The 23,376-nt window shown below is 52.7% G+C and overlaps 1 protein-coding gene across 1 annotated transcript; it reads left to right on the top strand.

The window, feature by feature from the left end:
- Positions 1-68: 68 nt before the first annotated feature.
- SNRNP40 (small nuclear ribonucleoprotein U5 subunit 40) lies at positions 69-17,370 on the top strand. Its single transcript, XM_058819817.1, has 10 exons — positions 69-290; positions 1,352-1,481; positions 2,625-2,718; positions 4,185-4,350; positions 5,547-5,669; positions 8,169-8,289; positions 9,339-9,421; positions 9,870-9,931; positions 13,673-13,776; positions 16,986-17,370. Exons 1-10 carry the CDS (start codon positions 69-71, stop codon positions 17,033-17,035), a joined length of 1,155 nt encoding a protein of 384 aa, XP_058675800.1. The 3' UTR covers positions 17,036-17,370.
- Positions 17,371-23,376: the final 6,006 nt, after the last annotated feature.

Here is a 23,376-nt window from a genome sequence, read left to right as displayed (position 1 = left end):
GCCAATCAGCGCGGCGGGCGCGGCGGCGGCGGCCAATGCGGCCCGGGGGGCGGGGCCCGGCGGCCGCCATGATCGAGCAGCAGAAGCGGAAGGTCCCGGGCCCCGGGCCTGGCCCCGGCCCCGCACCCGGCGCCCCCCCGGGCCCCGCCGCCCCCGGAGCCGCCCCCGCGCCCGGCCCCGACCTCCCGCTCGTCCCCGTGCCCGCCAAGCGGCCCCGCCATGACGTGCCGGGGGCGCCGGGCACGGGTGGCGCTGGGGGGCAGCCGGCGGCCGGGGCTCTGCTGCAGGCGGTAACGGGGGAACGTGAGGGGAGGGTGGGAGGAGATCCCAGTAGGGTGGAGAGCTGAGGGGAGAGGGCTGCGGGTCGCTCCAGGAGGAGGGAAAGCCACGAGGCGGTTTGATTGGACACTGCTGAGGCACCTCCGGTGCTGAGTGAGGGTCTGAGCCCCTCTGAGCGGGTCCGGGGTATGGGGAACGGGCTGGAGCCCCAGGAGAGGCTGAGGGAGCTGGGCAGGGGCTCAGCCTGGAGCAAAGGAGGCTCAGGGGGCCCTTGTGGCTCTGCACAGCTCCTGCCAGGAGGGCACAGCCGGGGGGGTCGGGCTGTGCCCCAGGGAACAGGGACAGGAGCAGAGGGAACGGCCTCAGGCTGGGCCAGGGCAGCTCAGGGTGGGCACAGCAGGAATTTCCCCATGCAAAGGGGGCTCGGGCCTTGCCAGGGGCTGCCCAGGGAGCTTTGCAGTGCCCATCCCTGCAGGTGCCCCAGCAATTCCTGGAGGTGGCACTCAGAGCTCTGGGCCGGGGACAAGGTGGCATCAGCTGGGACTCGATGTCCTTGGAGCTCTTTTCCCACCTCATCTCTGCATCCTGAACACCAGAATCCCAAAGGCTTTTCCCACAAGGGAATATCCATCCAGTGCAAGCCCAGCAGCAGAGGTGTCCCTGCCCCAGCCCCTTCTGGCAGGGAACATTTCCTGTTCCCCACAGCTCCAAACCCCTCACACCAACAACAGAACAGGAGCCGTGAAAATCCTTAAAATCTCAATTTTCCATATTGGGGGGAAAATTTCTGCATGGACAGGGGGCTCTGGCCTTGGCAGGGGCTGCCCAAGGAGGTTTGCAGTGCCCATCCATGGAGGTGCCCAAGGAATTCCTGAATGTGGCACTCAGTGCGCTGGGCTGGGGACAGGATGGGGGTCAGGCACAGGATGGACTTGGTGACCTTGGAGCTCTTTTCTAGCCTCAGTAATGCTGGGATTCTGGTGGGAAGGTAAAGATGCTCAGCAGGGGTGGCAGGCTGGCCGTCCCCTGCCCTTGTCCCTTGTCCCCTCACGGTGTCCCCTCTGTCCCCCAGGGTCCCCCACGCTGCTCCTCGCTGCAGGCCCCCATCATGCTGCTCTCAGGACACGAGGGGGAGGTTTACTGCTGCAAGTTCCACCCCAATGGCAACACCCTGGCCTCAGCTGGCTTCGACAGGCTCATCTGTGAGTGGCACTGCTGTCCCCTGCTGTCCCCAGGCTCAGGCCCTGCTGCTGAGGGGTTTCAGCTCAGCCTCCCCTGCTCCTGGGGGTGAATTGCTTCCCCAGGAGGCTTTTCCCAGCTCCTCTGGCAGTGCCATCCTGCTGGGGCTGGAAATGTGCCTTGTGGTGTTATTGTTGTTGCACTAATTGAAGGGATGGGACTAAAATCAGGTTAAAACCCATTTATTGTTTAAATAAACATCAGCATCAGAGGCTGGGAGGTTTTGAGACAGCAGGCAGTGGCCATAGCTCAGGATAGTCACAAATTCTTTGTTACAGGACAGTAAATAACTTTCTAACTTTGTGGACAGTCACCACAGAGAATGTTTTGCTTTTTTAACCTGTCACCTTTACTTAATTTTACTGCAATGAAGATACTTTAACCAATAGGCCGTTATTGCATGTGCACACATATACTTCTGTTATAACATGTAAAAAATTATAATCTTTGATATAAGAGGTTATAGCTGATAAGATGGTAAGCTATAGGTTTATAATGCAAGGGTGTAATTGTATAGAATAATTTAAATCATTCTATACAATTACACCCTTACATTATAAACCTTTCACCATTTTATCAGTACAGTTTCTCACTTGCTTAAAGCATATTCTTATTTATAACTATAGAAGCATGAGTTTATGATTTTTCTACTTAATATCTGCATACTTTATTTTCACATCAATCCAAGCTCCTTCCAAGGCTGCAAATCAAACCCTTCAGTGTCTGTGGCAGTTTTAACTTTCCATTTCCTACAGCTGGGGCAGGCTGTGATAGCCCTGTGTCCCTGTCACACAGCTTCCAGATGTCTGCAGAAATGCAGGTTTTGATGCTTCCAGAGGTCTGCAGAAATGCAGATTTTGGTGCTTAGGCTTGTTGAAGCAAAGATTATAATTTTTCTTAATAAATTCACCTTAACCAAGATCCCTGAATCTCCTGTACCCTGGGGCTCACCTGATGCTTTGTCACTGCTGTGAATGTCCCAGCTGGGGCTCAGCACTGGGGATGGTCCATCCTGCACTTTGCTGAGCCCCAAAGATCAGCTCCATGCACAGCACAGGCTGTTCCTGTGCCTTTCCTGTGCTCACCTGTCCCTTGGTGTCCCCCAGTGCTCTGGAACGTCTATGGGGACTGTGACAACTTTGCCACCCTGAAGGGACACAGCGGGGCTGTCATGGAGCTGCACTACAACACGGATGGCAGGTGAGGGCAGGGGCTCTGTGCTGCTCAGGGAACAGGGCTGGAGCCCCAGGAGGGGCTGAGGGAGCTGGGCAGGGGCTCAGCCTGGAGCAAAGGAGGCTCAGGGGGCCCTTGTGGCTCTGCACAGCTCCTGCCAGGAGGGCACAGCCGGGGGGGTCGGGCTGTGCCCCAGGGAACAGGGACAGGAGCAGAGGGAACGGCCTCAGGCTGGGCCAGGGCAGCTCAGGGTGGGCACAGCAGGAATTTCCCCATGCAAAGGGGGCTCGGGCCTTGCCAGGGGCTGCCCAGGGAGTTTTGCAGTGCCCATCCCTGCAGGTGCCCCAGCAATTCCTGGAGGTGACACTCAGAGCTCTGGGCTGGGGACAAGGTGGCATCAGCTGGGACTCGATGTCCTTGGAGCTCTTTTCCCACCTCAGTGATTCTGGGATTGTTGTCCTTGCTCACTCCATGGACACCAAGTCCTTGTAGTGTGGGCAAAGGATCTGGGCGCAGCTGTGACCACCCAGTGCCATTGATGCAGTTTTGGGGAGCAGAGGGAAGTTTGTGTGGGGTCACAGGGGAGCGGGAGAGAGACCAAGTGAGATACTGGTTAATTTAAAAGGCTGTTTCACCATCACTGCTGAGCTTTGCTGAGCTGTGCTTATCCCCGATGCTGCTTGAGGAGGAAGAAAACCAATTTCCAGCAGGGATTGAGGGGAGTTTGTCTGTGCAGCTGTTCCAGTGTCAGTGTTTCAGGCTCCTCCAAAACACCACTTCTCCATCTCATATATACTTTTTGTCTTAGTTTGGAAAGCCAGGTGTCTGCTAAGGCAGGAGCCTGCCCTGAAATGGAAATTGCAAACCCTCTCCCTCTGAATTGCTATAAATTTTAAATTAAGAGGCTCTCAGGCAAAAAAAATATGTGAGCAGGAAATAACAGTTATTTACAAGGGAAGAAAACAAAAGGATAAAATAAACAATGCAGTGAACTAAACCAACAGTGCCAGAGTCAGAACCCAGCCTGACACCCTGTGGGTCAGGCTGTTGGCAGCAGTGCCATTGGAATTGTGGCTCAGCCCTCCTGCAGTGTCAGGGCTGGTTCTGCTGGAGCAGGGATCCTGCAGAAAGGTGCAGTCTCTGCCTCTGAAGATCCAGGGGCAGAGGCAGCTGCTGTTCCTCTGGGCAATGCAGTGCAGAAGCCGTGCTGGTGTTGCAGAATCTCCAGATTCTATCCGGGTAGGAATGCTTGGCTCCTCCCTCTGGGCTCCCATCTCCCAATGGGATGCTGTAGTTCTTATCAGCCATGCAGGGACATTCAATAGCTGTTATCAGCAGGAGGAGTGGGTGTGGAAGAGATAAGGAAAGCTGCCCATGAACAGGAGACAACTGCCATAGAGATGGCAAAGGGATACAATTTGCTTGGCAATCCAGGACACAGGTAAAGAGAGATGGGAAGGGAGCTGAGCCCTCACTGTGGTTGTTGCCTGCAGCATGCTCTTCTCAGCATCCACGGACAAAACCGTGGCTGTGTGGGACAGTGAGACGGGAGAGAGGGTCAAGAGGCTCAAGGGCCACACGTCCTTTGTCAACTCCTGCTACCCTGCCCGGAGGGGACCCCAGCTCGTCTGCACCGGCAGCGATGACGGCACTGTCAAGGTCAGTGTGTGCTGGGATTGTGGGTGCCCTGACAAAGGAAGGAATGATGAATCTGACTCCATGTTCTCACAAGGCTAATTTATTACTTTATGATACTATATTATATTAAAGAATGCCCTACTAAAGTATACTAAAGAATACAGAAAGGATTTAGTAAGTACTAAATGCTAAAAAGATAATAATGAAAACTCCTGACTCTCTCCAGAGTCCTGACACAGCTTAGCCCTGATTGGCCAAAGAGTGAAAACAACTCCCAGCAGAATCCAATGGAACAATCCCCTGTGGGTAAACAATCTCCAAACACATTCCACATGAGCACAACACAGGAGAAGCAAATGAGATAAGAATTGTTTTCCTTTTCTCTGAGGCTTCTCAGCTTCCCAAGAGAAAAATCCTGGGCAAAGGGATTTTTCCAAAAAATGTGAATGCCCCACATGTGTGCCCTGGGCGAAACCCGCAGAAAAAAGGTGGAAAAGTTTTAGGATCTTCCCATTTATCTGAGCTGAATTCAGCTTTTTCTTACAAGTTGCATTATCACTCTCGAGTTAGAGTCAAAAATGTGACAGCAAATTTCACTGCTCTCTTTTTTTCTGTACTTCTCAGGGGGCTGGGGAAGGTTGAGCTGCTCAGCTGGGATTTTTCTGCTGCTCTGGATCTGCACAGCTCCTGCCAGGAGGGGACAGCTGTGGGGGCTGGGAACAGGGACAGGAGCAGAGGGAACGGCCTCAGGCTGGGCCAGGGCAGCTCAGGGTGGGCACAGCAGGAATTTCCCCCTGGAAAGGGGGCTCAGGCCTTGGCAGGAGCTGCCCAGGGAGGTTTGCAGTGCCCATCCCTGCAGGTGCCCCAGGAATTCTTTCTGGACAGAAAATCAGAGACCAGAGTTTCTTTCTGGATTAGCAAAGCATGAGAAGACTCTTCTGAAATCTGGGCTGGCTCCTTCTTTCTGCTGTTATCTCCTGTACTGGCTCCTTTTTCTCTCTCCTGAAATCTCTGCTGGCCTCTTCTTCCTTCCCTTCATTCCTGTGCTCCAGACACAGCAAATTCAATGTTTTTTATAAAGATCTCCACATCTGATGTTTATGAGACCCACAAAGGGATTTCAGGAGAGCAGGCTGAGTCTCTGCCAATATCTCTGCAATGATTTTGTTGTTAAATATCTGTGCCCACCTCTTACAAGTGCCACCATTTCTTTCCAGCTGTGGGACATCAGGAAAAAAGCTGCTGTCCAGACATTCCAGAACACCTACCAGGTCCTGGCTGTCACCTTCAATGACACCAGTGACCAGATCATCTCTGGAGGCATCGACAATGACATCAAGGTAGGACCCTGTGTCCCTTTCCCTCCTGTCACACCTTGTGGTGGTCAAGGACAGCTGTGGGTGCCACCTGCTGAATTTTACATCCCCAACCCCCCTGGGCCTGCTGTGTCCATCCCAGCCAGTAAAGTGGCAGGGAGCTGTGACAGCCTGGCAGGGACAGCGTGGCACTCGGGTGTCCCAGCACTGCTGTCACTGCAGAGCCAGGCTGGAATGCTGGCAGTGCTGGCAGCCTGGGCCAGAGCCATGTGTGAGGTAAGCTGAGGAGGACATGGTGACGTCCCCTGTGTGCCCTCTGGCCCAGTTGGCAGCTGCCCTGGCACCTGATGCTGTGGAAAGTTCTCATTTACCAGTGAGCTCAGCGTTCATTCAGCTGATTGCCCTGGGGCTGCAGGGCTCAGCCTGTCCCCATGGCCTCAGCCTGTCCCCAACCTGTCACAGGCAGTGCTCAGTGTGACACTGCCACCAAAACTGCCCTCAGCCTGCCAGAGCTGTCCCCAAACTGTCATAGGCAGAGCTCAAGTGTGGCACTGCCACCCGAGCTGTCATCAGCCCCTCTCCAGCCTGTCCCCATCTTGTCACAGGCAGAGCTTGGTGTGGCACTGCCGCCAGAGCTGTCCTCAGCCTGTCACAGGCAGTGCTCAACGTGACACTGCCACCAGAGCTGTCCCCAGCCTGTCACAGGCAGAGCTCAAGTGTGGCACTGCCACCCGAGCTGTCATCAGCCTGTCACAGCCAGAGCTTGGTGTGGCACTGCCACCAGAGCTGTCCCCAGCCTGTCACAGCCATAGCTCAATGTGACACTGCCACCAGAGCTGTCCCCAGCCTGCCAGAGCTGTCCCCAGCCTGTCACAGCCAGGCAGCTGGCAGTGCCCAGTATGGTACTGCCACCAAAGCTGTCATCAGCCTGACAGAGCTGTCCCCAGCCTGTCACAGCCATAGCTTAACGTGACACTGCCACCAGAGCTGTCCCAAGTTTGTCATAGCCAGTGCTCAGTGTGGCACTGCCACCAGAGCTGTCCTCAGCCTGCCAGAGCTGTCCCCAGCCTGTCACAGCCAGTGCTCAGTGTGGCACTACCACCAGAGCTGCTCCCACTGCCCTCTTTGGGAAGAACAGCCTGGAACTGGGAATTGGGGAGTTCCTGCTCTGTGCCAGGGGCATTTGGGGGATTTTGGGGCCAGTTCAGGAGGAATTCTGCAGGCCTGGGGTTCTGGCGTTGAACTCCTTGGACATTGAACGGATCCACTTAGAAATGTTTTGAAAGGTAAATTCTGTCCTTCCAGAAACCCATAAACTTCCAGCCTCATGATTCCATAGAATCATGGAGTGGTTTGGATGGAAAGAATGAAACCCCACCCAGTGCCACCCCTGCCATGGCAGGGACACCTGCCACTGTGCCAGGTGCTGCCAGCCCCAATGCCCAGCCTGGCCTTGGGCACTGCCAGGGCTCCAGGGGCAGCCACAGCTGCTCTGGCAATTCCAGCCCAGCCCCTGCCCACCTTGCCAGGGAACAATTCCCAATTCCCAATCTCCCATCCAGCCCTGCCCTCTGGCACTGGCAGCCATTCCCTGGGTCATGTGTGTGGGGTTGCTGCCACATAACTCCTTGGACTTTGAACACCTCAGTTACCAATCTAAGGCACAAATCCCATTTGCCCACAACTCCCATCTGTGGTGGTGTTCACAGGGGTCCCAGGACGAGGGAAGAGATGAGAATCTTGACTCCATGTTTCAGAAGGCTGATATATTATATTATATTATATTATATTATATTATATTATATTATATTATATTATATTATATTATATTATATTATATTATATTATATTATAGTATAGTATATTATATTATAGTATATTATATTATAGTATATTATATTATAGTATATTATATTATATTATAGTATATTATAGTATATTATATTATACTATACTATATTATAGTATATTATACTATACTATATTATAGTATATTATACTATACTATATTATAGTATATTATACTATACTATATTATAGTATACTATACTATACTATATTATACTGTACTATATTATACTATACTATACTATATTATACTGTACTATATTATACTATATTATATTATGAAATTGATATATTAAAACTATACTAAAAGAATACAAGAAAGGATTTCATCAGAAGGCTTGAAAGGAATTGAATGATAATAAAATCTTGTGACTGACCAGAGAGTCCGAGACACCTGGACTGTGATTGGCCATTAATTAAAAACAACCACATGAGACCAATCCCAGATGCACCTGTTGCATTCCACAGCAGCAGATAACCATTGTTTACATTTAATTTCTGCGGCCTCTCAGCTTCTCAGGAGAAAAAATCCTAAGGAAAGGATTTTTATAAAATATGTCTGTGACACCCATCAATCTCCAGCACTGCTGGCTTTGTTTGTGTGTTTGTTTGTGTGTTTGTTTGTGTGTTTGTTTGTGTGTTTCTGTGTTTATGTGTTTGTGGTTTGTGTGCCAGGTGTGGGACCTGCGGCAGAACAAGCTCACGTACACCATGCGGGGCCACGCTGACTCGGTGACAGGCCTGAGCCTCAGCTCTGAGGGCTCCTACCTGCTCTCCAACGCCATGGACAACACAGGTACAGCCTGCTGAGCTCCAGGGACACCTCTGCCTGCTCATCCTGGCACAGCTGAGCTGGGCTGGGCTGCAGGGAGCTGGGCTCCAGAGCTGAACCCTGAATTTGGGTCCTTGAGGGGAGAGCAGCTGCCTCAGGGCATTTGTCCCAGCTGGGAGGGAAATGGGGACAAGAGCCATGGCACAGGTTGTCCTGCAGGGCCTGGGGACAAGAGCCATGGCACAGGTTGTCCTGCAGGGCCTGGGGACAAGAGCCATGGCATGGGTTATCCTGCAGGGAGCCATGGCACAGGTTATCCTGCAGGGCCTGGGGACAGGAGCCATGGCACAGGTTGTCCTGCAGGGCCTGGGGACAAGAGCCATGGTACAGGTTGTCCTGCAGGACACTGGGGACAGGAGCCATGGCACAGATTTGTCCCCTCAGAAGAAGTGACAGCTCAGCCCCTGCAGGACATTGAGAATGAGAGCGATGGCACAGGTTATCCTGCAGGACACTGGGGACAAGAGCCATGGCACAGGCTGCCCTGCAGGAATTGGGGACAAGAGCCATGGCACAGGTTTGTCCCCTCAGCAGAAGTGACAGCCCAGCTCCTGGAGGACACTGGGGACAAGAGCCATGGCACAAATTTGTCCCCTCAGCAGGAGTGACAGCCCAGCTCCTGCAGGATACTGGGGACAAGAGCCATGGCACAGGTGATCTGTGCACTCTGGCTCATGTCAAGGTGACCTGGCTGTGTCCCCTCAGCAGGAGTGACAGCCCAGTTGCCACCCTGCTGTCCCTGTGTCCCTCAGTGAGGCTGAGCCCATCAGGGCTGTGCCCATGGGATGTGGCAGGGTGAGGAAAAGCCCCTTGTGAGGAGCTGGGCTCCATTTTGGGATGACAGCTTGGGAAGTTTTTGTATTTCCACATTGCAAAGCCTCCTGCAGGGGAAGCTGCTGGTTCCCCATGGCCTCTGGGGAGTGAGGGGTCAGGGAGCCTGTCCTGGGCATGGGGGCTTTGCCAGGGTTGCCTGTCCCTGTCCCCCTCAGCCTCTGTCCCTCCTTCTGCTGCAGTTCGGATCTGGGACGTGAGGCCCTTTGCCCCCAAGGAGAGATGTGTGAAGATTTTCCAGGGAAATGTTCATAATTTTGAGAAGGTGAGTGTGCTCCACTCCTTGTTCAATTCTGAGTGTGCTCCACTCCTTGTTCAATTCTGAGCGTGCTCCACTCCTGTTCAATTCCCTCTGCTATCAACTTTCCTCTAAATTGTTTTTTTTTCAATTCAAGCTTAGGCCAGAAAGGCTTTAATAAGAACTCAAAGAAAGATGAATCCACAAAGTGGGTTCCAATTAAAGCCTCAGTAACAAGATTTCTTTGCTCAGTTCTTTTGTAATTAGTTGTAAATGAAGTGGTTTCTACACTTACCATCTACTTTATGTAAAATAACAAGGCACTGGCTGTTTCCAGCAATGAAATAAAATCTGTAATTACCATCTCATCTTCCAAGGGAGATCATTAAAGTGGTGCTGGTTAAAGTCTCGTGGTGATTTTAGTTCAAGGAAAAGGGGGAAACTAAATAGGTCTGTGCATTTTCTTTTGTTTTAGAACCTTCTGAGGTGCTCCTGGTCCCCAGATGGCAGCAAAATTGCAGGGGGCTCTGCTGACAGGTGAGTGCCACTGCATTCCTGTGTTCCCAGCAGCCCTGATGGATTTGCAGCATTCTCCAAGCTCAGGGCTGTGTGTAGAGGTGGGAAATCCCAAACAGCCCTCAGGAGTTTTCCTCATTTCCCTGAGCAAGGATGTGTTTCTGCTGCTTTGGGCTCTGTGGAGGAGCATCTGACTGTTGTAAAATCTGGTTATTATTGTCAAAAGCTGGCTGAGGCTCTGCCCTGTCCCACCACAGGATCCCCAGCAGGTGACAGGGACATCTTTGCCACTGGCTTGGACCCCTGGGTGTCCTGGCAGAAACTTGGGGGGTCTTTGAGCAGGGTCTGTGTGTGGGGTTGGAGGATGAGGAGCACAAATCCCGGTTAAATCCCTGCTCGGTGGGATTTCAGAGATCATTAATGACTCCTCCTTTAATTAAGGAGAAAAAATCAATTGGCACATCTCAGACTTGTAAATGAAAGATTCTGTAAAGTGAGCTGAGGAGTGAAAGGGCACAGGGAGGAAGCAGAGCAGGGTCTGAAGGTCCCTGTGAAGGACACCAATGTCCCCTGGAGCAAATCCAGGCCCAAAACCAGTGCCAAGGAGACAGGAATTCCTGCAGGCCAGGGGCCAGGCCATGGAGCAGCAGTAATCAACTGATTAATGAGCTTCTGATAGCACAGAGGCAGAACTTGAGCTCTCCCTGTCCAGATTTAGTGGGGCAGCTGTCCCAGCATGAGCTGGAGCTGTGACTGCCCCAGCCCTGCTGGGCTCTGAGTGGGGAGGGAGAATTCCTACCTGGGGAGAGCAGGGATCCCTGCCCTGGGGGGAAGAGGAGCAATTCCTGCCCTGGGAGAGCAGCAATCTCTACCTGGGGAGAACAGCTCCTGCTTTGGGAGAGAGCAGCTCTTTGCCCTGGGGGAGAGGGCAGCAATTCTTGCCTTGGGGGAGCAGCAGTTCCTACCTGGGAACAAGGGGAGAGCAAGGATTCCTGCCTTGGTGGGGAGAGCAGCAATTCCTGCCTTTCTGCCTTTGAGAGCAGCAATTCCTACCTGGGGAGAGCAAGGATTCCTGCCCTGGTGGGGAGAGGAGCAATTCCTGCCTTCAAGAGCAAGAATCCCTGCCCTGGAAGAGCAGGAATCCCTGCCTTGGGGGGGAGAGCAGCAATCCCTGCCCTGAGGGGTGGGGAGAGCAGCAATTCCTGCCCTGAGGGGTGGGGAGAGCAGCAATTCCTGCTCTGGGAGAGCAGCTCCTGCCCTGGGAGAACAGCAATTCCTGCCTTTGGAGAGCAGCTCCTGCCCTGGGGAGAGCAAGGATTCCTGCCCTGGAGGGGAGAGCAGCAATTCCTGCCTTAGAGAGCAGGAATCCCTGCCCTGGGAGAGCAGCTTCTGCCTTGGAGGGAGAGCAGCAATTCCTGCCCTGGGGGGGAGAACAGCTCCTGCCTTGGGAGAGCAGCAATTCCTGCCCTGGAGAGAGCAGCAATTCCTGCCTTCGGGAGAGCAGCTCCTGCCATGGAGAGCAGGAATCCTACCCTGGGAGAGCAGCTCCTCTTTTGGGAGAGCAGCAATCCCTGCCCTGGGAGAGCAGCTCCTGCCTGGATCCCTGTGGCCAGGCTGAGCCCTGTTCTGGGCAGGTTTTCCTGGAGTTTGGGTCACTTTTGGTTCTTTTTGCAGGTGCTGCTGGAGCTCAGGGCTCTGACAGCTCCTGGGGCAGGTCCCAGCAGAGCTCCCCACAGCACACACTGGGATTTTGGGGTTTTGGGCTCAGTTTCCCTGACTCTGAAACTGTTTTTAAGAGAAGTGTGAAAGCTGAGCTGTGCCTGGTGCTGCCAGGGGAGGATCCTGTGGGGTTCTTAACCCAGTAGGGGCTCAGGCAGGAGCCAGCAGAGGGTGATCAAAGGGCTCAGCATGATCCCATCACTCCTGATGAACACTGGTGAGTGCCTCATGTGGCACAGCAGGAAGAAATCCCATCTTAGAGCTGCTGGCAGGCAGGGATTGCAGTGCAGCAGGGGCTGGAGGCTCTGGGCTCCTCACTGCCAGCCCAGGGCATGCCTGGATATGCACAGAGTGTGTGGGGCTGTTTGGGAGGGTGAGACCCCTCCTCCTCCTCAGATCAGCATTCCCAGTGCTGCTTTGCTCCCTGTCCCTACACTATGAAGGATTTTTTTTTGACCTCACAGCTTTCGAATCCATCTCTGTGCCGTGAGGGGCACTGCTGGCAGGGAGGTTTTTGCCACTCTTGATTCCTCCCTGCTCAGCCTCTCCTCTCCTGGGCCTGTCAGAGCAGCATTTTTCCATTTTTCTCCTGGAAGGTTCCTGTTTATCCTCGCAAAGATCATTCCAGCTGCAGAGCTGTCACTATGGGACACAAAATAACACAAGCACACACTGCTGCTCTCAAGGTGAAGAAAAGGGAAGTTTATTTTCTGACACCAACATTTACAGATTTCCAAAGGTGACAGTGCTGTGGCAGTGTTCACAGGGGTCTCAGGATGAGGGAAGAGACGAGGATCTGACTCCATGTTTCAGAAGGCTGATTTATTATTTTATGAGATATATTACATTAAAACTACACTAAAAGAATAGAAGAAAAGGTTTTATCAGAAGGCTGGCTAAGAATAGAATAAGAATCATAATAAAGGTTTGTGTCTCGGCTCTCTGTCTGAGCTCACTGTGATTGGCCATTAATTAGAAACAACCAACATGAGACCAATCACAGCTGCACCTGTTGCATTCCACAGCAGCAGATAATCATAGTTTACATTTTGTTCCTGAGGCCTCCCAGCTTCGCAGGAAAAATGCTAAGGAAAGGATTTTTCATGAAAAGATGTCTGTGACAACAGTGCCACCTCTCCAATGACACTGAACAAACCAACAGGCCATCAAATTTCTCCTCCTCCATAAAAGAATGCAAAACAATGAGTTATTTACAGAAAGTGTGTGAGAAAGTTTGTTACAAGAATGTGAACATCAGAAGGTTTAGAAAATCAAAAATCAGGGTGACACAGAACCACCTGGGGGCACAGGGCATTTTCCTTGGCCCATGCCTGCCCTCAGCAGCAGGACTCTGTGTCTTGGTTTGGAAAGAAAGGAGTCTGCTAAGGCAGGAGCCTCTCTTGAAATGGAGAATGTAAACTCTCTTTACTCCTCTGAATTGCTATAAATTTTAAATTAAGGGGCTCTCAGGCAAAAATTAATATGGGAGCAGGAAATAACAGTTATTTACAAGGGAAGAAAACAAAAGGATAAAATAAGCAATGCAGTGAACTAAACCAACACTGGCAGAGTCAGAACCCAACCTGCAACCTGACACCCTGTGGGTCAGGCTGGTGGCAGCAGTGCCATTGGAATTGTGGCTCAGCCCTCCTGCAGTGTCAGGGCTGGTTCTGCTGGAGCAGGGATCCTGCAGAAAGGTGCAGTCTCTGCCTCTGAAGATCCAGGGGCAGAGGCAGCTGCTGTTCCTCTGGGCAATGCAGTGCAGAAGCCGTGCTGGTGTTGCAGAATCTCCAGATTCTATCCGGGTAGGAATGCTTGGCTCCTCCCTCTGGGCTCCCATCTCCCAGTGGGATGCTGTAGTTCTTATCAGCCATGCAGGGACATTCAATAGCTGTTATCAGCAGGGGTCTCCTCCGGAGGGAGGTGTGAATGTGGTCACTCAAAGAGAGAGATAAGGCAAACTGCCCACTTGACAAAGACAATCTGCCATACAGATGGTAATGGAACACATCTTGCATTGCAATCTGGAACTCTCTGTTGCAGGTTTGTGTACGTGTGGGACACCACCTCCAGGAGGATCCTGTACAAGCTGCCTGGCCATGCTGGCTCTGTCAATGAGCTGGCCTTCCACCCTGAGGAACCCATCAGTAAGTGCTCCCCCCTGCCAGGGCAGCAGCTCCAGGGCTCACTGAGCTGCTGATCCTTTGGGAAGTGACTTCAAAATTGCCAATTATCAGGTTTAGGGGTGGTAGAGCCTGGTTTGCTCATCTCCATTTGAGTGGAGGCACCCTGGGTTGAGCACAGGGACTCTGGGACTGGGCTGGGGACACCCAGAGGGCAGCAGGGTGGCTCTCGGGTGGCTGCCACTGCCCAGGGCTTGTCCTGCCTTCCCAGGGGCCATGAGGAACAGGTTTGGAATGGCTGGGATGCCAGGGGTACAACCATGTGTGGTGATTCCATCAGAACATGGATCACCTGGGAGCCTGGGGGGTCCTAACTGCCCCAAAAGCTGTAGGAAGCAAATCAGAGAATCACAAAACCACAATCCTAGAATAGTTTGGGTTGGAAGGGACCTGAAATCCCACCCAGTGCCACCCCTGCCATGGCAGGGACACCTCCCACTGTGCCAGGTGCTCCAGCCTGGCCTTGGGCACTGCCAGGGCTCCAGGGGCAGCCACAGCTGCTCTGGGCACCCTGGCACAGCCCAAACCTCTCTAACCAGGCCTTGCCAGCCTACAAACCCCCTGTGGCAAATGGCACTGGGGGCACCTGGAACCAGCCAGGCAATCATTCTTTCCTTTCCTTTCTCCCTTTGCTGCAATGGGTTTTGGTGCTGGTTTCCATCCTTGGTTGAGGAATGTGAATGCCAGAGTGGTTTGGGTGGGAAGGGATCTTCAATGGCAGCTGATTGCAGCCCAGGGACACCTGCCACTGTGCCAGGTGCTGCCACCCCAATGCCCAGCCTGGCCTTGGGCACTGCCAGGGCTCCAGGGGCAGCCACAGCTGCTCTGGCAATTCCAGCCCAGCCCCTGCCCACCCTGCCAGGGAACAATTCCTTCTCAAAATCCCATCAAAGGAAGCTCTGGCTGCAGTGGGTTTGGGTCCGTTTCTGGAGGTGGCACCACATTCAGAGCTGGCTGATACAAAGCTCAGGGTGGCTTTTCAGAGCCATCTGAAGCTGGGACCAGGCTCCATTCCCATCTCCTGGGGTGGGCAGGACTGCAGGGTGCTGGGTTTCCATGGAAATGCTCCCCTTGGCCTGGTCAGCAGCCAGAAATTCCCAGCAGTCACCCCCAAAGGCAAAGCAAGGGGCAGGGAGCTGGGTACCCTCAGCTCTGCTGGGCTGGGGCTGTGCTGGGGGAGCAGAGCGAGCTCCTCTCTGCACGTGGGATCCTGTGCTCAGCTCCTCTTGGCTCATCAATCACAAATAACAATTAAAAAACTCTTACTAAAAACCCATTGAGTCGTGCAGCTGCTGGCTGGGAGCTCCTGGTGATGTTAATCCATAAATCCCTGCAGGATTCTCACCAGGCTGTGCAGGGTGACAAACACTGGGCTGGGAATTGGTGCAGAAACCCCCAGAGCTCTCCTGGACAGGGATGAAAGCACTGCTGGTGTCTTCTGGGTCATTCTTGGGAATTCCCTGAAGAGAGGAAGGGCTGAGGGAGCTGGGCAGGGGCTCAGCCTGGAGCAAAGGAGGCTCAGGGGGCCCTTGTGGCTCTGCACAGCTCCTGCCAGGAGGGCACAGCCGGGGGGGTCGGGCTGTGCCCCAGGGAACAGGGACAGGAGCAGAGGGAGCGGCCTCAGGCTGGGCCAGGGCAGCTCAGGGGGGATTTTTGGGAAGAATTCCCCATGGAAAGGGTGTCCAGCCTGGCAGGGGTGGAGCCCCATCCCTGGAGGGATTTAGAAGCCCTGTGGATGTGGCACTTGGGGACATGGACGGGGCTGGGTTAAAGGTTGGACTCGATGATCTCAGAGGGATTTTCCAGCCTTGATGATTTTATAATTCCATAAAGGCATCATAATATGGCCCTTCTGACCCATGTCCAGCCCTGCTGGTGGAGTCCCCATCCCTGGAGGTGTTCAGGGCACCTGGGGATGTGGCACTGCTGGGCAGGGGTGACCTGGGCTGGTGCCAGGCTGGCGGGTGGGTTTGATGCTCTCGGGGGTGTTCCCCAAGCTCAAGGATCCCGTGGCTGTGGCTCAGGGTGACTCAGGGCCGGTGGGAGCCACTGGGTTTTCCCTGCTCCCAGGGAATCCTGTCCTGGGGACACTTTCCTGGCCACATGTGCCCTCTAGTGGCACCCGGAGCTGGCAGAGCCGGGGCGCGGTGACACAGAGCTGTTCATGGCTGCCTTGGGAAGCAGCTGAGACCTGGCTTGCAAAAAAATGAGGAGTTTGGGCTGTGCCCTCAGGGGGGTCACGAACCACTAGGGTCATTTTTGTATTCTATTTCAATTTTTATATTCTAATTTTTGTTTTCTTTTTCAGTTTTTATATTCCATTTTAATTTTTGCATTCTATTTCAGGTTTTGTATTTGAATTTTTGTATTTATTTCAGTTTTCATATTTTACTTTTTGTATTCTATTTCAGTTTTTATATTCTGTTTTAATTTTTGCATTCTATTCCAGTTTTCATATTCTAATTTTGTATTTTCATATTCTAATTTTTTGTATATTTCAGTTTTTGTATTCTATTTTAATTTTTGCATTCAATTTCAGTTTTTGTATTTTAATTTTTGCATTCTATTTCAGTTTTTATATTCTATTTTCATTTTTGCGTTCTATTTCAGTTTTTCTATTTTAATTTTTGTATTTTATTTCAGTTTCTATATTTTCATTTTTGTATTATATTTTGGTTTTTATATTCTGTTTCAATTTTTGCATTCTATTTCAGGTTTTGTATTTCAATTTTTGCATTCTGTTTCAGTTTTTATATTCTATTTTCATTTTCGCATTCTATTTCATTTTATATATTCTAATTTTTATATTCTATTTCAGTTTTTGTATTTTAATTTTTGTATTTTATTTCAGTTTTTATATTCTATTTTCATTTTTGTATTCTATTTTGGTTTTTATATTCTGTTTCAATTTTTGCATTCTATTTCAGGTTTTGTATTTCAATTTTTGCATTCTATTTCAGTTTTTATATTCTATTTTAATTTTTGCATTCTATTTCAGTTTTTATATTCTATTTTAATTTTTGCATTCTATTTCAGTTTTTATACTCTTTAAATTTTTGCATTGTATTCCAGTTTTCATATTCTAATTTTTATATTCTATTTCAGTTTTTATATTCTGCTTTAATTTGTACATTGCTTTAATTTCTTTATTCCTTTCTTTCCTTGCCCCTCAGTTCTCTCTGCATCCAGTGACAAAAGGCTCTACATGGGGGAGATCCAGTGATGCCCCAGGAGCTGCAGGATCTGTGCCTGGGTGCTGCCCTGGCAGGAGCTGGGTGCTTCCCCTCCCAGTGCAGCAGGTGACAGAGCTCGGTGTGACAGCCCAGTGCAGGCTGTCCCCTCCCCACATCTCACTGGGCAGCTTTTTCCACCTCTCCTTTCTTTGGGAGGCAGGAAAACTTGGATCTCAAAGGAATTTTGTTCTGGCTGTGCCACTGACAGTGAAACCTTTCTCCAGATCCCTTGAAATTGAGAACTTTTGGTTCAGTTCCACACGTGGCCTGTATATCCCTGTCATGTTTCCTTTGGAGGTTTTTTGATACAGTTAAAACTGCAATAAATGGCTTTTTTTACACAGCTCAGTGCCTGGGGCTTATTGCTCTGTGTCTCAGTTTGGACTGGTGTCTGCTGAGGAAGGCAGGAGCCTCCCTTGGAATGGAAAATGTAACTCCCCTCCCTCTGAATTGTTATAAATTCGAAATTAAGGGGCTCTCAGGCAAAGATATGGGAGTAGCAATAACAGTTCTTCATTAGGGAAAAATAAAAATAAAATAAAAATGCAAAACAACCCTGCCAGAGTGAGAGCAGGCCCTGGCACGCTGTGGCTCAGGCTGGTGGCACAGCCCCATGCCATGGGGGCTCAGCCCTCCTGCAGTGCCAGCTGTGGCTCTGCTGCAGCAGGGATCCTGCACAAGGGGGGAGTTTTCCTCTGCAGCTCCAGGGCTGCTGCAGATGGGCCTGGGCTCCCTCTGGCCATGCAGGGCAGCAGAAAGCTGCTCCTCTGGCAATGCAGGGGGCAAAGGCTGCTGTGCTGTGCCAGGCTCAGATTGCATCCAGGCAGGAATGCTTGGCTCCTGCCCTGGGCGCAGCATCTGCCCATGGGATGCTGGAATTGGATCAGCCCTGCAGGGACACTCAGTGGCCATGGAGAGCAGAGATCTCCTGGAGGGAGGATTGGCTGTGGGAGAGATGAAGAAAACTGCCCCAAGCACAGCAGAGAACTGCCCCAGCTCTGACAGGTGGGCACAGAACACACACACAGCCCCATTTCCAGCCTCAGACACTCTGGTTACTTTTCTGTTCTCCAGTTTTAAATCCAGGTCCTCACCTGTAGCTAACCAGGAAATGATTGAGCTGGAATGATGGAATCATTGGTGGAATCACCAAACTTATGGAATGGTTTGGGAAGGGACCTTAAATCCCACCCAATGCCACCCTTGCCATGGCAGGGCCACCTGCCACTGTGCCAGGTGCTGCCAGCCCCAATGCCCAGCCTGGCCTTGGGCACTGCCAGGGCTCCAGGGGCAGCCACAGCTGCTCTGGCAATTCCAGCCCAGCCCCTGCCCACCCTGCCAGGGAACAATTCCCAATTGCCAAGATCCCATCCAGCCCTGCCCTCTGGCACTGGCAGCCATTCCCTGCCTCCTGTCCCTCCATCCTTGTCCCCAGCCCCTCTCCCAAGTCCAGGATTCTTCAGCTCCTGGCAGCTGCCCACATCTCCTTCTCATCCTTCCCCTGGCCTCAGGGGCAATGGCAGGCAGGATCCCATGGGAATGGCTGCAGCCCTGGGGCTGTCCCTGGAGCTGTCCCTGGTCCCCTGGGCTGTCCCATGGTCCCTGCCCTCCGTAGATGAGTGACAGGAGCCCTCAGGGAGGTGCTGCTCAGGCAGATCCATCTCCACATCCCAATGGGTTAGCAGCTCCAGGCAGACAAAGCCCTCCCTGGAGAGGGGCAGGCAGGGCTGGAGGCACAGGAGGGTTATTTTATTTACTTTTTAAAATTTTACTTACTTTTATTACTTTTTTATTTACTTTTATTTATTATTTTATTATTTCTTATTATTAATTTATTTTTTATTTTATTTTATTATTTCTTGTGATTTATTAATTTATTTTATTATTTTATTATATATATATTATTCATTTACTTTATTATTTTAGGGGTTTTTTAGTGCCAGGAAGGACTGAGGCCCTTCCTCTGTCCCACAGATTTAGGGTTTAATTAGGTCCTGTTATTATCCCAAGGGTTTATGGGTTTATTGGGAGCTACACCCAAGTGCCAGAGGGAGAGACCCTTGGGGCTGATCTGTGACAGCAATCCTGACCCTTACCGGGTCCTGCTTCTTTAAAGGAACCAAAGAAGGGTTTTGTTCCTAATTCCCACCCCAGGAACCAGCAGGGAACGGAAGGAGGGGCGTCATTGCTCCCCTGCCCTGAGTGCTGGGCAGTCCTGGGGCTCCTGGTGCCAGGCAGGGGGGGTGGATGGATCCATACCCCAGTCTGGGGTCCCTGGGTGTCACCCTGGGTGTCACCCCCTGTGCCCAGACCCCCCCCTGGCCTGGGCACGAGGGACACAGAGCTGTGACCCAGATCGGGAAATGATCCGGATTAAGGGCAAATCCCTGAGCAGAGGGATGGGAGAGACCTGGATGGACAGAGCAGGGCTGGACAGACAGACGTGACCTGGATGGACAGAGCCCAGCCTGGATGGATGGATGGATGGATGGAACCAGACCTGGATGGACAGAGCAGGGCTGGACAGACAGACGTGACCTGGATGGACAGAACCATATCCTGAATGGACAGACCCAGGCCTGGATGGATGGAACCAGAACCAGGATGGACAGAACCTGATGAGGATGGACAGAGCCCGGTCTGGATGGACAGAATCACAACCAGAATGGACAGAGCCACACCCTGGATGGACAGAACTACACCCTGGATGGACAGAGCTACACCCTGGATGGACAGAGCCACACTCAGGATGGACAGAGCCAGGGCAGGGCAGCCCTGTGGGCACTCCCTGCCCATGCCCAGCTGCCCCTGGCACGCTGCCCCCAGCACTGACCACCCAGCGCAGGGCCCTGTGCCCATCCCAGCTCTGTGTCCCTTCCTCAGTGCCAAGGAATTAAACAATAATTCATAATGAGAAATTAACCCTTTGTTCCTGGTGGCAGTGAGGAAGGACACAGGGTGGGGCAGCTCAAGGTTCCAGTGCTCATTGCAGCCAGGGCTGGACAATGCCCACCCCTGGGACCATGGGCCCTGTCCCAGCCCCTGGGAGGGAGGGAAGTTGATCTGGGAGAACCTGGAACCCACCATGGAGAGCTGGAACCCACCATGGAAAGCTGGAACCCACCTTGGAGAGCTGGAACCCACCACAGAGAGCTGGAACCCACCTTGGAGAACTGGAACCCACCATGGAGGGGTGGAACCCAACTTAGAGAGCTGGAACCCACCTTGGAGAGCTGGAGCCCACCACAGAGAGCTGGAACCCACCACAGAGAGCTGGAACCCACCACAGAAAGCTGGAACCCACTTTGGAGAGCTGGAACCCACCTTGGAGAGCTGGAACCCACCATGGAGAGCTGGAACCCACCACAGAGAGCTGGAACCCACCATGGAGGGGTGGAACCCAACTTAGAGAGCTGGAACCCACCTTGGAGAGCTAGAGCACCCCTTGGAGAGCTGGAACCCACCTTGGAGGGGTGGAACCCACCTTGCAGGGCTGGCACTGACCACCCAGAAGTACCAGGGCCAGCACTGCCACCACCCTTTGGGGACAGGACAATGCCCTGTGCTGGACAGCAGAGAATCCAGAGGGATTTGGGGCCAGTTTCCCCCATTCCCACTGCTTCTCAACAGCATTAAGGGGAATTTGGGGCCAGTCCCCCTGTTCTTACTAGTCCCAGCAGCATCCAGGAGGATTTGGGGCCAGTGCCCTCATTCCTGCTGGTTCCCAGATGCACCTAGGGGTATTTGGGTCCAGATTCCCCCATTTCCACTGGTTCTCAACAGCATTAAGGGGGATTTGGGGCCAGTCTCCCTATTCCCACTGGTTCCCAGCTGCACCTGAGGGGATTTGGGGGCAGTTCTCTCTGTTCCTACTAGTCCCAGATGCACCTAGGGGTATTTGGGTCCAGTTTCCTCCATTTCCACTTGTTCTCAACAGCATTAAGGGGGATTTGGGGCCAGTCCCCCCTGTTCCTGCTGCCAGCAGCATCCTGGGCGATTTGGGGCCAGTCCTCCTCTGTTCCCTCTGGTTCCCAGCTGCACCCAGGGAGATTTGGGGCCAGTTTCCCCCATTTCCACTGGTTCTCAGTAGCATTAAGGGGGATTTGGGGCCAGTCCCCCTGGTTCCCACTGGTTTCCAGCAGCATCTGGGGGGATTTGGGGCCAGTCCTCCTCTGGTCCCACTGGTCCCAGCTGCACCCAGAGGGACTTGGGACCAGTTTCCCCCATTTCCACTGCTTCTCAGTAGCATTAAGGGGGATTTGGGGTCAGTCCCCCTGCTCCCACTGGTTCCCAGCTGCACCTGAGGGGATTTGGGGTCAATCCAGGGCAGCCCAGGGCTCTCCTGGCAGATCTACAGCAGATCCAAGCCAGCCCTGGGCCGTGGCAGCAGCAAAGCGTTCGAGCTTCATCTGAGCGCAGAGCAAATTGTTTCCTTAACCAGGTTTATTCCTCCGAGGGAGGAATTTGCTTGAGAGATTTCCACTGGAAATTAAATCTTTCCTGGGATCCGGATAAACAGCACAGTTCCACGGAGCTGGGCTGGCAGGGGGGGCTGATCCCCGGCCTCGGGGGGCTGGAAGTGACCCTGAGGTGGCCCTGGGGAGTGTCCCCATCGCTGTCCCTGTCCCCATCCCGGTCCTTGACCCTTTGGCAATGCCAGCATCCCCAAGAGCTCCCAGGGGAGGGGTGGATGCAGCACCCAGAGCTCTGGGGGTGCAGGGGGATGGATCCAGCACCCCCTGTGGGGTCAGTGGGGACATCCTGGGACATACTGGCACATCCTGGCACATCCTGGCACATCCCGGCTCAGCCAAAGGCAGCTCCGGCCCTGCCCCTCCCCTCTCATTCCGTCCTGTCCTTCCTGCAGCTTTTCCCTCCCTTTTCCCACTGCTGCTTCCTAATGAATTCAGAGAGTTCCAGCGATGGTTTCTAAGAGAATGGAAAACAATTATTTGCTCTGGTGGGGAATAGATGCTGTTTAGTCTGCGTTTAATGGGAAGCTAATTAAATTACATGAGCAAGTGAAGAGAAATTTTTTTGTTAATTGTGAATTTTGCAAGCTACAAAGGCGAAATGATGATGATGGATCCTGTGATGTGCTGCCCTTCTCCCCAGCACAGAGATAAGATAACAACAGAGAAGGAATGGTGGGAACTCATTTTAACTCATCCATCAATTCTCCAACAGCCGCCTGAGCCCGATCCATTACCTGGGATCCTCAGAGCTGCTGGTGAATGGCAGCTGGGGGCTAATTATCTTCAAATTGGGGAAAGGTTGCTTAAATAAATGTGTGCTTCTTCCTGGAGGTGGCTGGGGAGGTCACCACAGAATCCCAGAGTGGTTTGGTTGTGGGGATGTAAAGCTCATCCCATTCCACCCCTGTCCACCATCCCTGGGTGCTCCAAGCCCTGTCCTGGGCCTGGGACATCCCTGGAGTCAGGGCTGGAGCAGCCTGGACCCCAAGGATGGAATATCCTTGACCCTGGGGTCAGGGACATCCTGGAGCAACCCTGTCCCCACAACCAAGGTCTCTATGACCCCAAGGATGGAGCATCTCTTACCGCAGAGCATCTACAACCCCAATTCCTGATCCTGGGCCTGGGACATCCCTGGAGTCAGGGCTGGAGCAGCCTTGAGCCCAGGGATGGAATATCCTTGACCCCAGGGCCAGGATGTCCCTGACCCCAGGGCTGGAGCAGCCCTGACCCCACATCCATGGACTCTACAACCCCAGGGATGGAGAATCCCTTACCCAGAACCTCTGTGACCCCAGGGATGGAGCATTCCTAATCCTGAGTCTGGGACATCCCTAACTCAGGGCTGGAGCATCTTTGACCCCAGGACTGGGACATCCCGAATCCCAAGTCTGGGACATCCCTGGTGTCCATGGCTGGAGTGTCATCGTCCCCAGGGATGGAGCATCCCTTACCCAAAGCCTCTCTGACCCCAGATGGGGTCAGTGGATGGAGCATCCCTTACCCAGGGCATCTGCGACCTCAGTGGTAGAGCATTCCTGATCCTGAGTCTGGGACATCCCTGAACTCAGGGCTGGAGCATCTTTAACCCCAAGTCTGGGACATCCCCAGTATCCATGGCTGGAGTGTCACTGTCCCCAGGGATGGAGGGTCCTTGATCCCACAACCACAGCCTCTGTGACCCCAGGGATGGAGAATTCCTGATCCCATGTCTGGGACATCCCTGGATCCTGGTCTGGAGCATCTTGGACCCCAGGACTGGGACATTTCTGCCCCTGGGGATGGAACATTGCTGACCTGACCCTGGAACATCCCAGGAGTCAGGGCTGGAGCAATGTGACCCCAGGAGTGGGATA

Source organism: Ammospiza caudacuta, chromosome 25 (genome assembly GCF_027887145.1).
Source record: "Ammospiza caudacuta isolate bAmmCau1 chromosome 25, bAmmCau1.pri, whole genome shotgun sequence".
NCBI lineage: Eukaryota > Metazoa > Chordata > Aves > Passeriformes > Passerellidae > Ammospiza > Ammospiza caudacuta.
This window is presented reverse-complemented; position numbering and strand designations above follow the sequence as displayed.